We start from the raw sequence: 15,162 nt of genomic DNA, 5'->3' as shown, positions 1-15,162 counted from the left end.
GATTATAGCGACAACCTAAATGATTACCGCCGCTGTATTACATCTCAACAGTACATCCAATGAGAATTTACACTGACCTGCATCGCTTGGCAGGGCAGATGACAATTTAGTAATCTTCCAGATGTGATATACAAACTACTTTATCATTTCAAACATCTGACAAAGCCTAGGAGCAATGAATATACTTACTCCGTAGTAAGCTTGAACTTGAAAGGCGAAGACTTGATGGACGACTTGACAGCGGAAAATTTGATTGACGTTTTGATAGGGGGGGTGGATTTGAAAGGGGGAGAAGGTTTCTCAGGAGATGGTGGTTTCAGAGGAGGGGTAGCTTTGACGGGGGAGGAGCTCAAATCGTCCTTATCAAACGTGTCCAATCGCACATTCCCCTCATCCTCCTCCACCTCCTCCTCCAGGTCGTCTGGCTCGTCTACCTCCTCCACCTCATTATTTCTGACTGGGGAGGACTTTGGTTGGAGGTCATTTAAGTCATTACAGTCATGCAAAAGTTCTTCATCTTCTTCAGCGTCTTCCTCTTCTGAGAAATCAAATGTGTACTTGGGCCGCTCAGCTGGAGTAAAGGAGGTGAAAAGAGGAAGATTTAAGGTTTAATCATCCAAGAAATGCTTTTAAATCCTGTACAAAAATGTATTAAGGCAGATCAAAGGTGAGATTACTGCTGAAATAAAGGACATGGTTCTGTAAAATGGGTGAAAATTGCATGCAAAAAGCCCAGCTGCGTCACAATTGACATCCATTTATCATAGCCACAATGAATGAAAGAGCAGAGATTTCTGACTTGTTTTTGCATTATTTTTGTTACATTTCCAAGAGCGTTGCATTGGCCAATGTAGAAAACAATAGCATTTAGAGTGAGAAAATACATTAAGAACAGGGGTGCACCCATTTGGTAGCCTGTAAGCAACAAAAGGTTGGGCAGTGCTATCTGACAAACTGTTCTATCCATGTGATGAGCAAGTGCCCATAATCTGCTCTGTCCACAATCCTTCTAAAGGTGACTGTGGATTTGGTGACAATACTGGCAATTCAAGTTTCACATGAAATACAAAAATGTCTTCACTTTTATTTCTCTGTACTGATGGAAGAATTTAAATACGATTGCATTAAAAATGATAATAACAGCTGCGGCCATGGTACTGAGTAGACTTCTAGCGTCCTTTTAATTTTCCCTTGTTGCACACAACTTGCTGCATGATAGTCTGATGCAGTTCTACTTGGTGAAGCGCGTGTTACCTTCTAGTTCCTTAACTGGACTTGCTTTGTGTAAGGAAATGCCTCCTTGGCATGGTTGCCCCCTGACTTTTTGCCTTTGCTGATGCTATGTTTACAATTGAAAGTGTGCTGAGGCCTGCTAACCAGGCCCCAGCACCAGTGTTCTTTCCCTAACCTGTACTTTTGTATCCACAATTGGCAGACCCTGGCATCCAGATAAGTCCCTTGTAACTGGTACTTCTAGTACCAAGGGCCCTGATGCCAAGGAAGGTCTCTAAGGGCTGCAGCATGTCTTATGCCACCCTGGAGACCTCTCACTCAGCACAGACACCCTGCTTGCCAGCTTGTGTGTGCTAGTGAGGACAAAACGAGTAAGTCGACATGGCACTCCCCTCAGGGTGCCATGCCAGCCTCTCACTGCCTATGCAGTATAGGTAAGACACCCCTCTAGCAGGCCTTACAGCCCTAAGGCAGGGTGCACTATACCCTAGATGAGGGTACCAGTGCATGAGCATGGTACCCCTACAGTGTCTAAACAAAACCTTAGACATTGTAAGTGCAGGGTAGCCATAAGAGTATATGGTCTGGGAGTTTGTCAAACACGAACTCCACAGCACCATAATGGCTACACTGAAAACTGGGAAGTTTGGTATCAAACTTCTCAGCACAATAAATGCACACTGATGCCAGTGTACATTTTATTGTAAAATACACCCCAGAGGGCACCTTAGAGGTGCCCCCTGAAACTTAACCGACTATCTGTGTAGGCTGACTAGTTTTAGCAGCCTGCCACAAACCGAGACATGTTGCTGGCCCCATGGGGAGAGTGCCATTGTCACTCTGAGGCCAGTAACAAAGCCTGCACTGGGTGGAGATGCTAACACCTCCCCCAGGCAGGAATTGTCACACCTTGCGGTGAGCCTCAAAGGCTCACCTCCTTTGTGCCAACCCAGGAGGACACTCCAGCTAGTGGAGTTGCCCGCCCCCTCCGGCCAGGCCCCACTTTTGGCGGCAAGGCCGGAGAAAATAATGAGAAAAACAAGGAGGAGTCACTGGCCAGTCAGGACAGCCCCTAAGGTGTCCTGAGCTGAGGTGACTCTGACTTTTAGAAATCCTCCATCTTGCCGATGGAGGATTCCCCCAATAGGGTTAGGATTGTGACCCCCTCCCCTTGGGAGGAGGCACAAAGAGGGTGTACCCACCCTCAGGGCTAGTAGCCATTGGCTACTAACCCCCCAGACCTAAACACACCCTTAAATTTAGTATTTAAGGGCTACCCTGAACCCTAGAAAATTAGATTCCTGCAACTACAAGAAGGACTGCCAGCTGAAAACCCCCTGCAGCGGAAGACCAGAAGACGACAACTGCCTTGGCTCCAGAAACTCACCGGCCTGTCTCCTGCCTTCCAAAGATCCTGCTCCAGCGACGCCTTCCAAAGGGACCAGCGACCTCGACATCCTCTGAGGACTGCCCCTGCTTCGAAAAGACAAGAAACTCCCGAGGACAGCGGACCTGCTCCAAGAAAAGCTGCAACTTTGTTTCCAGCAGCTTTAAAGAACCCTGCAAGCTCCCCGCAAAAGGCGTGAGACTTGCAACACTGCACCCGGCGACCCCGACTCGGCTGGTGGCGATCCAACACCTCAGGAGGGACCCCAGGACTACTCTGATACTGTGAGTACCAAAACCTGTCCCCCCTGAGCCCCCACAGCGCCGCCTGCAGAGGGAATCCCGAGGCTTCCCCTGACCGCGACTCTTTGAACCTAAAGTCCCGACGCCTGGGAGAGACCCTGCACCCGCAGCCCCCAGGACCTGAAGGACCGGACTTTCACTGGAGGAGTGACCCCCAGGAGTCCCTCTCCCTCGCCCAAGTGGAGGTTTCCCCGAGGAATCCCCCCCTTGCCTGCCTGCAGCGCTGAAGAGATCCCGAGATCTCTCATAGACTAACACTGCGAACCCGACGCCTGTTTCTACACTGCCCCCGGTCGCCCCCGCGCTGCTGAGGGTGAAATTTCTGTGTGGACTTGTGTCCCCCCCCCGGTGCCCTACAAAACCCCCCTGGTCTGCCCTCCGAAGACGCGGGTACTTACCTGCAAGCAGACCGGAACCGGGGCACCCCCTTCTCTCCATTCTAGCCTATGTGTTTTGGGCACCACTTTGAACTCTGCACCTGACCGGCCCTGAGCTGCTGGTGTGGTGACTTTGGGGTTGCTCTGAACCCCCAACGGTGGGCTACCTTGGACCAAGAACTAAGCCCTGTAAGTGTCTTACTTACCTGGTTAACCTAACAAATACTTACCTCCCCTAGGAACTGTGAAAATTGCACTAAGTGTCCACTTTTAAAACAGCTATTTGTGAATAACTTGAAAAGTATACATGCAATTTTGATGATTTGAAGTTCCTAAAGTACTTACCTGCAATACCTTTCGAATGAGATATTACATGTAGAATTTGAACCTGTGGTTCTTAAAATAAACTAAGAAAAGATATTTTTCTATATAAAAACCTATTGGCTGGATTTGTCTCTGAGTGTGTGTACCTCATTTATTGTCTATGTGTATGTACAACAAATGCTTAACACTACTCCTTGGATAAGCCTACTGCTCGACCACACTACCACAAAATAGAGCATTAGTATTATCTCTTTTTGCCACTATCTTACCTCTAAGGGGAACCCTTGGACTCTGTGCATACTATTCCTCACTTTGAAATAGTGCATACAGAGCCAACTTCCTACATTGGTGGATCAGCGGTGGGGTACAAGACTTTGCATTTGCTGGACTACTCAGCCAATACCTGATCACACGACAAATTCCAAAATTGTCATTAGAAATTGATTTTTGCAATTTGAAAAGTTTTCTAAATTCTTAAAAGACCTGCTAGGGCCTTGTGTTAGATCCTGTTTAGCATTTCTTTTAGAGTTTAAAAGTTTGTAAAAGTTTGAATTAGATTCTAGAACCAGTTGTAGATTCTTAAAAAGTATTCCAACTTTTAGAAGCAAAATGTCTAGCACAGATGTGACTGTGGTGGAACTCGACACCACACCTTACCTCCATCTTAAGATGAGGGAGCTAAGGTCACTCTGTAAAATAAAGAAAATAACAATGGGCCCCAAACCTACCAAAATACAGCTCCAGGAGCTTTTGGCAGAGTTTGAAAAGGCCAACCCCTCTGAGGGTGGCAACTCAGAGGAAGAGGATAGTGACTTGGAGGACAATTCCCCCCTACCAGTCCTATATAAGGAGAACAGGGTCCCTCAAACCCTGACTCCAAAAATAATAGTCAGAGATGCTGGTTCCCTCACAGGAGAGACCAACACCTCTGAAATCACTGAGGATAGCCCCAGTGAAGAGGACATCCAGTTAGCCAGGATGGCCAAAAGATTGGCTTTGGAAAGACAGATCCTAGCCATAGAGAGGGAAAGACAAGAGATGGGCCTAGGACCCATCAATGGTGGCAGCAACATAAATAGGGTCAGAGATTCTCCTGACATGTTGAAAATCCCTAAAGGGATTGTAACTAAATATGAAGATGGTGATGACATCACCAAATGGTTCACAGCTTTTGAGAGGGCTTGTGTAACCAGAAAAGTGAACAGATCTCACTGGGGTGCTCTCCTTTGGGAAATGTTCACAGGAAAGTGTAGGGATAGACTCCTCACACTCTCTGGACAAGATGCAGAATCTTATGACCTCATGAAGGGTACCCTGATTGAGGGCTTTGGATTCTCCACTGAGGAGTATAGGATTAGATTCAGGGGGGCTCAAAAATCCTCGAGCCAGACCTGGGTTGACTTTGTAGACTACTCAGTGAAAACACTAGATGGTTGGATTCAAGGCAGTGGTGTAAGTAATTATGATGGGCTGTACAATTTATTTGTGAAAGAACACCTGTTAAGTAATTGTTTCAATGATAAACTGCATCAGCATCTGGTAGACCTAGGACCAATTTCTCCCCAAGAAATGGGAAAGAAGGCGGACCATTGGGTCAAGACAAGGGTGTCCAAGACTTCAACAGGGGGTGACCAAAAGAAAGGGGTCACAAAGACTCCCCAGGGGAAGGGTGATGAGACAACCAAAACTAAAAATAGTAAAGAGTCTTCTACAGGCCCCCAAAAACCTGCACAGGAGGGTGGGCCCAGAGCCTCTTCACAAAACAATGGGTACAAGGGTAAAAACTTTGATCCCAAAAAGGCCTGGTGTCATAGCTGTAAACAGCATGGACACCAAACTGGAGACAAGGCCTGTCCCAAGAAAGGTTCCACTCCAAACTCCCATCCAGGTAACACTGGTATGGCTAGTCTCCAAGTGGGATCAACAGTGTGCCCAGAGCAAATCAGGGTCCACACTGAAGCTATTCTAGTTTCTGAGGGTGGGGTGGATTTGGCCACACTAGCTGTCTGGCCGCCTAACATGCAAAAATACAGACAGCAACTCTTAATTAATGGGACTAGAATAGAGGGCCTGAGGGATACAGGTGCCAGTGTCACCATGGTGACAGAGAAACTGGTTTCCCCTGGCCAATACCTGACTGGAAAAACTTACACAGTCACCAACGCTGACAATCAGAGAAAAGTACATCCCATGGCAATGGTTACTTTAGAATGGGGAGGGGTCAATGGCCTGAAACAGGTGGTGGTCTCCTCAAATATCCCAGTGGACTGTCTGCTTGGAAATGACCTGGAGTCCTCAGCATGGGCTGAGGTAGAACTAAAAACCCATGCAGCAATGCTGGGTATCCCTGAACTGGTGTGTGTGAAAACAAGAGCACAATGCAAGGCACAGGGTGAACAAGTAGAGCTGGAGTCTGGAAAAATGGCCCAGCCTCCCAAGAGAACAGGAAAGTCAGTTGGGAAACCAACTGCAACACAGCAAAAGAAAGGGAACCTCTCTTCTCAGGAAGAAGTTCTGCCCTCTGAGGGAACTGAGCCTTTGGAGCTTGAACCTTATCAGGTTGAGCTCTTAGGCCCAGGGGGACCCTCAAGGGAGGAGCTGTGTAAGGGACAAGAAACCTGTCCCTCTCTTGAAGGCCTTAGGCAGCAAGCTGCTGAAGAGTCCAAAGGCAAGAAAAATGGAACGCATAGGGTCTATTGGGAAGATGGACTCCTGTACACTGAGGACAGAGACCCCAAACCTGGTGCCACTAGGAGAGTGGTAGTGCCTCAGCTGTTCAGAGAGTTCATCCTAACATTGGCCCATGACATTCCCCTTGCTGGACATTTGGGACAAACCAAGACGTGGGAGAGGTTAGTCAACCACTTCTACTGGCCCAATATGTCCAACATGGTTAAGGAGTTTTGCCTCTCCTGCCCCACCTGTCAAGCCAGTGGTAAGACAGGTGGGCATCCAAAGGCCCCCCTCATTCCACTTCCAGTGGTGGGGGTTCCCTTTGAAAGAGTGGGTGTGGACATAGTTGGTCCACTAGAACCTCCCACAGCCTCAGGAAATATGTATATCCTGGTAGTAGTGGATCATGCTACCAGGTATCCTGAAGCTATTCCCCTTAGGTCGACTACTGCCCCTGCAGTAGCCAAGGCCCTCATTGGTATCTTTACCAGAGTGGGTTTCCCTAAGGAGGTGGTGTCTGACAGAGGTACCAACTTCATGTCAGCATACCTAAAGCACATGTGGAATGAGTGAGGAGTGACTTATAAATTCACTACACCATACCATCCACAAACTAATGGCTTGGTTGAGAGATTCAACAAGACATTAAAAGGCATGATCATGGGGCTCCCAGAAAAACTCAAAAGGAGATGGGATGTCCTCTTGCCATGTCTGCTTTTCGCTTACAGAGAGGTGCCACAGAAGGGAGTAGGATTCTCACCCTTTGAACTTCTGTTTGGTCATCCTGTAAGGGGACCACTTGCCCTTGTTAAAGAAGGCTGGGAGAGACCTCTCCATGAGCCTAAACAGGACATAGTGGACTATGTACTTGGCCTTCTGTCTAGAATGGCAGAGTACATGGAAAAGGCAACCAAAAACCTTGAGGCCAGCCAACAACTCCAGAAGTTTTGGTATGACCAAAAGGCTGCACTGGTTGAGTTCCAACCAGGGCAGAAAGTCTGGGTTCTGGAGCCTGTGGCTCCCAGGGCACTCCAGGACAAATGGAGTGGCCCTTACCCAGTGCTAGAGAGGAAGAGTCAGGTCACCTACCTGGTGGACCTGGGCACAAGCAGGAGCCCCAAGAGGGTGATCCATGTGAACCGCCTTAAGCTCTTCCACGACAGGGCTGATGTGAATCTGTTAATGGTAACAGATGAGGATCAGGAGGCAGAGAGTGAACCTCTCCCTGATCTTCTGTCATCAGACCCAAAAGATGGCTCAGTAGATGGAGTGATCTACTCAGACACCCTCTCTGGCCAACAGCAAGCTGATTGTAGGAGAGTCCTACAACAGTTTCCTGAACTCTTCTCCTTAACCCCTGGTCAGACACACCTGTGTACCCATGATGTGGACACAGGAGACAGCATGCCTGTCAAAAACAAAATCTTTAGACAGTCTGACCATGTTAAGGAAAGCATCAAGGTGGAAGTCCACAAGATGCTGGAATTGGGAGTAATTGAGCGCTCTGACAGTCCCTGGGCTAGCCCAGTGGTCTTAGTCCCCAAACCTCACACCAAAGATGGAAAGAAAGAGATGAGGTTTTGTGTGGACTACAGAGGGCTCAATTCTGTCACCAAGACAGATGCCCATCCAATTCCAAGAGCTGATGAGCTCATTGATAAATTAGGTGCTGCCAAATTCCTAAGTACCTTTGACTTGACAGCAGGGTACTGGCAAATAAAAATGGCACCTGGAGCAAAAGAAAAGACAGCATTCTCCACACCTGATGGGCATTATCAGTTTACTGTTATGCCCTTTGGTTTAAAGAATGCCCCTGCCACCTTCCAAAGGTTGGTGAATCAAGTCCTTGCTGGCTTGGAGTCCTTTAGCACAGCTTATCTTGATGATATTGCTGTCTTCAGCTCCACCTGGCAGGATCACCTGGTCCACCTGAAGAAGGTTTTGAAGGCTCTGCAATCTGCAGGCCTCTCTATCAAGGCATCCAAATGCCAGATAGGGCAGGGAACTGTGGTTTACTTGGGACACCTTGTAGGTGGAGGCCAAGTTCAGCCACTCCAACCCAAGATCCAGACTATTCTGGACTGGGTAGCTCCAAAAACCCAGACTCAAGTCAGGGCATTCCTTGGCTTGACTGGGTATTACAGGAGGTTTGTGAAGGGATATGGATCCATTGTGACAGCCCTCACTGAACTCACCTCCAAGAAAATGCCCAAGAAAGTAAACTGGACTGTGGAATGCCAACAGGCCTTTGACACCCTGAAACAGGCAATGTGCTCAGCACCAGTTCTAAAAGCTCCAGATTATTCTAAGCAGTTCATTGTGCAGACTGATGCCTCTGAACATGGGATAGGGGCAGTTTTGTCCCAAACAAATGATGATGGCCTTGACCAACCTGTTGCTTTCATTAGCAGGAGGTTACTCCCCATGGAGCAGCGTTGGAGTGCCATTGAGAGGGAGGCCTTTGCTGTGGTTTGGTCCCTGAAGAAGCTGAGACCATACCTCTTTGGGACTCACTTCCTAGTTCAAACTGACCACAGACCTCTCAAATGGCTGATGCAAATGAAAGGTGAAAATCCTAAACTGTTGAGGTGGTCCATCTCCCTACAGGGAATGGACTTTATAGTGGAACACAGACCTGGGACTGCCCATGCCAATGCAGATGGCCTTTCCAGGTTCTTCCACTTAGAAAATGAAGACTCTCTTGGGAAAGGTTAGTCTCATCCTCTTTCGTTTGGGGGGGGGGGTTGTGTAAGGAAATGCCTCCTTGGCATGGTTGCCCCCTGACTTTTTGCCTTTGCTGATGCTATGTTTACAATTGAAAGTGTGCTGAGGCCTGCTAACCAGGCCCCAGCACCAGTGTTCTTTCCCTAACCTGTACTTTTGTATCCACAATTGGCAGACCCTGGCATCCAGATAAGTCCCTTGTAACTGGTACTTCTAGTACCAAGGGCCCTGATGCCAAGGAAGGTCTCTAAGGGCTGCAGCATGTCTTATGCCACCCTGGAGACCTCTCACTCAGCACAGACACCCTGCTTGCCAGCTTGTGTGTGCTAGTGAGGACAAAACGAGTAAGTCGACATGGCACTCCCCTCAGGGTGCCATGCCAGCCTCTCACTGCCTATGCAGTATAGGTAAGACACCCCTCTAGCAGGCCTTACAGCCCTAAGGCAGGGTGCACTATACCCTAGGTGAGGGTACCAGTGCATGAGCATGGTACCCCTACAGTGTCTAAACAAAACCTTAGACATTGTAAGTGCAGGGTAGCCATAAGAGTATATGGTCTGGGAGTCTGTCAAACACGAACTCCACAGCACCATAATGGCTACACTGAAAACTGGGAAGTTTGGTATCAAACTTCTCAGCACAATAAATGCACACTGATGCCAGTGTACATTTTATTGTAAAATACACCCCAGAGGGCACCTTAGAGGTGCCCCCTGAAACTTAACCGACTATCTGTGTAGGCTGACTAGTTTTAGCAGCCTGCCACAAACCGAGACATGTTGCTGGCCCCATGGGGAGAGTGCCTTTGTCACTCTGAGGCCAGTAACAAAGCCTGCACTGGGTGGAGATGCTAACACCTCCCCCAGGCAGGAATTGTCACACCTGGCGGTGAGCCTCAAAGGCTCACCTCCTTTGTGCCAACCCAGCAGGACACTCCAGCTAGTGGAGTTGCCCGCCCCCTCCGGCCAGGCCCCACTTTTGGCGGCAAGGCCGGAGAAAATAATGAGAAAAACAAGGAGGAGTCACTGGCCAGTCAGGACAGCCCCTAAGGTGTCCTGAGCTGAGGTGACTGACTTTTAGAAATCCTCCATCTTGCCGATGGAGGATTCCCCCAATAGGGTTAGGATTGTGACCCCCTCCCCTTGGGAGGAGGCACAAAGAGGGAGTACCCACCCTCAGGGCTAGTAGCCATTGGCTACTAACCCCCCAGACCTAAACACGCCCTTAAATTTAGTATTTAAGGGCTACCCTGAACCCTAGAAAATTAGATTCCTGCAACTACAAGAAGGACTGCCCAGCTGAAAACCCCCTGCAGCGGAAGACCAGAAGACGACAACTGCCTTGGCTCCAGAAACTCACCGGCCTGTCTCCTGCCTTCCAAAGATCCTGCTCCAGCGACGCCTTCCAAAGGGACCAGCGACCTCGACATCCTCTGAGGACTGCCCCTGCTTCGAAAAGACAAGAAACTCCCGAGGACAGCGGACCTGCTCCAAGAAAAGCTGCAACTTTGTTTCCAGCAGCTTTAAAGAACCCTGCAAGCTCCCCGCAAAAGGCGTGAGACTTGCAACACTGCACCCGGCGACCCCGACTCGGCTGGTGGCGATCCAACACCTCAGGAGGGACCCCAGGACTACTCTGATACTGTGAGTACCAAAACCTGTCCCCCCTGAGCCCCCACAGCGCCGCCTGCAGAGGGAATCCCGAGGCTTCCCCTGACCGCGACTCTTTGAACCTAAAGTCCCGACGCCTGGGAGAGACCCTGCACCCGCAGCCCCCAGGACCTGAAGGACCGGACTTTCACTGGAGGAGTGACCCCCAGGAGTCCCTCTCCCAAGTGGAGGTTTCCCCGAGGAATCCCCCCCTTGCCTGCCTGCAGCGCTGAAGAGATCCCGAGATCTCTCATAGACTAACATTGCGAACCCGACGCCTGTTTCTACACTGCCCCCGGCCGCCCCCGCGCTGCTGAGGGTGAAATTTCTGTGTGGACTTGTGTCCCCCCCCCGGTGCCCTACAAAACCCCCCTGGTCTGCCCTCCGAAGACGCGGGTACTTACCTGCAAGCAGACCGGAACCGGGGCACCCCCTTCTCTCCATTCTAGCCTATGTGTTTTGGGCACCACTTTGAACTCTGCACCTGACCGGCCCTGAGCTGCTGGTGTGGTGACTTTGGGGTTGCTCTGAACCCCCAACGGTGGGCTACCTTGGACCAAGAACTAAGCCCTGTAAGTGTCTTACTTACCTGGTTAACCTAACAAATACTTACCTCCCCTAGGAACTGTGAAAATTGCACTAAGTGTCCACTTTTAAAACAGCTATTTGTGAATAACTTGAAAAGTATACATGCAATTTTGATGATTTGAAGTTCCTAAAGTACTTACCTGCAATACCTTTCGAATGAGATATTACATGTAGAATTTGAACCTGTGGTTCTTAAAATAAACTAAGAAAAGATATTTTTCTATATAAAAACCTATTGGCTGGATTTGTCTCTGAGTGTGTGTACCTCATTTATTGTCTATGTGTATGTACAACAAATGCTTAACACTACTCCTTGGATAAGCCTACTGCTCGACCACACTACCACAAAATAGAGCATTAGTATTATCTCTTTTTGCCACTATCTTACCTCTAAGGGGAACCCTTGGACTCTGTGCATACTCTTCCTCACTTTGAAATAGTGCATACAGAGCCAACTTCCTACACTTTGTCATTGACTTTTCTACATGCATTGTTTGCAATGGTGTAGGAAGCTGGCCTGGTGGGTACCTATGGTACTTACACCTTATACCAGGTATCCCCTCTTAGTGAAGTGTAGGCAGTGTCTAGAAGCCAGGCTGTCTAGAGGTAGCTGTGGATGAGCAGCCAAGGCGTATCTAGGAGACATGCAAAGCTCATGCAATACTACTGTAGTCACACAGCACTTACACACATGAAAGAAAACACTCAGTTGTACAAAAATAAAGGTACTTTATTCTTGGAACACATCACCACGAATTACTAGACAGCTAACCCACCCTTAGGAGGTAAGTAATACACTAAATATATACACTAGCAATCAGAAATAGGCACAGAAAATGTTAGAAAACAGTGCAAATAGTAATAACCAATAGTGGCCCCCAGGAGCACAAACCATATACTTAAAAAAATAAAATAAAATAATGCTAACAAGGTACCCCCACCTAGGTAAATAAAACGTGTAGAGGGGAGCTGGGGTACTAGAAAACCACAGAGGTAACAGTACACACCAGCGACCAGGAATGCAGGAGTAAAAACACTGGATCTTCCCCAAACCACCCAAAAGGAGGAAAAGAAGAAAAAGAAGACACCCAGACAAGAATGGAAGAAAACCAGCAGTGGACTCCTGAAGAAAGACAACCTGTGGAGAGAGGGGACCAAGTCCAAGAGTCACAGTGGAGTCCAGGAGGAGTAGGAGCTACTACCCACCCAGCTGTGGATGCAGGAGTTGGTAGACGGTGATTAACAGGTCAGCACTGCAGCCGTGGAGCTGAAGAAGAGTTTGTGATGGATGCAGATGAAGTCCCACGCTGGAAGGAAGATTGCAGATGGGTGTTGGTGCAGGAATTCCACCAACATGCCTTGGCAAAGGCAAACTCGCGGTTAGTGGCAAAGAGGTGCAGCCAGGGACCAGCAAGGCCCAGGAGAACTCAACCCAGGAGGAGTCACAGGGGACCCTGAGCGTCACAGAGAGTCCAGAAGAGTAGGGGCAGCACTCACAGAAGAAGCCCACACAGCACAACAAAAGGGTGACCCACGCCGCAGGAGAACCATACAGGAGGCTGTGGTTTGCATGATGGAGTGCAGGGGACACGAGCCATACGTCACCTGAAAATCCCTTGGAGGAGATGCCAACAAGCCTTAGCAGCAACAAGAGACGCGGGTGCACGGGGGTACTGTCCTGCGTGGGAAGGCAAAGGCTTACCTCCACCAAAGTTGGACAGCTGGCAGAAAGGAGGACCAAGAGGACTACTCCGGACAACCACCACCATGATGCAGGATCCACGCAGCCGGTCGTCGCTTCTTGCAGGTGCCTGCGGTTGCAGTGGAGTGACTCCTTCACTCCAAGGGAGATTCCTCCTTCTTGTGCAGGCTGAAGACTTGCAGTCTTCTGAGGATGCACGGCCGGGAAAATGTTGCAAAGCTGGCAAGAGATGCGAAAACGAAGTTGCAGAAGAGTCTTCTTCGTTGCAGCAGCGTTTGTCGGTTCCTGGAGGGTCCACCCGCGGTTCCAGTGGCCAGACGTCGAAGAAGAGGTTGCAGAGGAGTCCTGCTGGAATCTTGCAGGCCAAATCTGAGGACCCACCCAAGAGAGAGACCCTAAATAGCCCTGAAAGGGGGATTTGTCACCTAACCAGGTAAGCATGTATCAAAAGGAGGCTCAGATGTCACCTGCCTGGCCTCTCAGATGCTCCCAGAGTTCCCTGCCAACCTTGGAAACAAGATGGCAGAACCCAGAGACTCTCTACAGGAGCTCTGGGCACCAACCCTGGGGTGGTGATGGACAGGGGAGTGGTCACTCCCTTTTCCATTGTCCAGTTTCGTGCCAGAGCAGGGACTGGGATCCCTGAACCAGCGTGGACTGGTTTATGCACGAAGGGCACCAAATGTGCCCTTCAAAGCAAACCAGTGGCGTGGGGAGGATAACCCTCCCAAGCCAGTCACACCTATTTCCAAAGGGAGAGGGTGTTACCTCCCTCTCCCAAAGGAAATCCTGGGTTCTGCCTTCATGGGCTTGATCAGATCAAGCAGCAGGAGGGCAGAAACCTGTCTGAGGCCTTGCAGCAGCTGGGCTGCCCGGAAAACCCTGTAAGACTGGTGGCAGCAATGCGGGGGGTCCTCTAAGGACTTGCAAAAGTATTGGGGTATGATTTCAACATGTTTGATACCAGACATGCCCAGGTTCGGAGTTAACATTACATAGCTGGACATAGGTAGTGACCTATGTCCAGTACAGGCATAAAATTGCATCCCCACACTCACAAAGTCCAGGGAAATGGATCTGGAATTTGCGGGGGGCCTCTGCTAAGGCAAGGGTGCCCTGACACACGGGTACCTGCACCCTGCCCTCTGGGCTGATAGGGCCTACAATAGGGGTGACTTACAGTGACCTGTAGTGAAAATGGGTGCATGCACCTGTTTCATGCAGTCAAAGGCAGGCCTGTAGAACCCTTTGCATGGGCTTCCAATGGGTGGCATAATGCATGCTCCAGCCCATAGGGATCCCCTGGTACCCCAATGCCCTGGGTACCTATGTACCATATACTAGGGACTTACATGGGGGTACCAGTATGCCAAATGTGGGGGGAAAAATGTTCCAGCAACCAAGTTTAAAGGAGAGAGCATACTCACTAGGGTCTGGTTAGCAGGATACCAGTGAACAGAGTCAAACACACTGACAAACAAACCAAAATGTAGGGGTAACCATGCTAGAAAGAGGCTACTTTCCTACAAAGAGTATTCATGGTTATTACTTTAATCTCTGTAAAACAATAAGGGTCGAGTGGACTATCTGCATGTTGTACCCTTACATTGGTACACTACATAGACAGCCTCCTACAGATGTGTATAAAGATTTCCTTTGAACCTTACTTCATTTCATCTTTTGCAATACCTACATGCAAGATACGGGACCTGGAAAGTCACTGTAGCAGTCAATCAAAAATTAACATTTTATGTCCAACCAACAACCTACTGCAAAATATGAACATTTAGGACAACAGTGTAGACTGCAGCCTACGTGGGCAAGTGCTTCAAATGACCACACAGAGGTATTAAGCATTCTAAAAATGTTACCATACAATACCTGCAGCTCGCCGAAGAAGTGAATCTCTTGGGATAACCAAAGGCTCCACAATTTCCTCAGGCTCACTTTCGGATTTGGATTCGTCCTCAGACCACGGATTTCGCTTTTTGACCTTCTTTCCTGACCCTCTGGCAGTTCCAGGTGTTTTTCGTGATCTGGAACCTGAATCATAATTAAGCAAAGGATGTTCAAAAGTTTGAAAAACAGTGAGGCTTGGACCGAGGGCTCCAGTGCTTAGACAATGAACTATGTGCAGTGATAATTAATAATTGCCTGCCATAGACATGGCAAAAAGGACTAGTAAGAAATGTGTTTAATTTAA

At 48.9% G+C, this 15,162-nt stretch overlaps 1 protein-coding gene across 2 annotated transcripts in view; it reads right to left on the bottom strand.

Annotated features, from left to right (window-relative positions):
• The window catches only part of TOP2B (DNA topoisomerase II beta), a 485,217-nt gene that overhangs the window by 81,193 nt on the left and 388,862 nt on the right, over positions 1 to 15,162 (bottom strand). For both annotated transcript variants that reach the window (XM_069212028.1, XM_069212029.1), the window contains exons 30-31: positions 14,841 to 15,002; positions 190 to 571 (exon numbers count right to left, since the gene is read on the bottom strand). In XM_069212028.1, the coding sequence (XP_069068129.1) occupies positions 190 to 571; positions 14,841 to 15,002 (544 nt within the window). The remainder of the gene's footprint in view (positions 1 to 189; positions 572 to 14,840; positions 15,003 to 15,162) is intronic.

This window comes from Pleurodeles waltl, chromosome 10 (assembly GCF_031143425.1).
Source record: "Pleurodeles waltl isolate 20211129_DDA chromosome 10, aPleWal1.hap1.20221129, whole genome shotgun sequence".
In the NCBI taxonomy this organism is placed as follows: Eukaryota; Metazoa; Chordata; class Amphibia; order Caudata; family Salamandridae; genus Pleurodeles; species Pleurodeles waltl.
The sequence above is the reverse complement of the archived record's forward strand: the minus strand, read 5'-3'. Positions and strand labels throughout refer to the sequence as shown.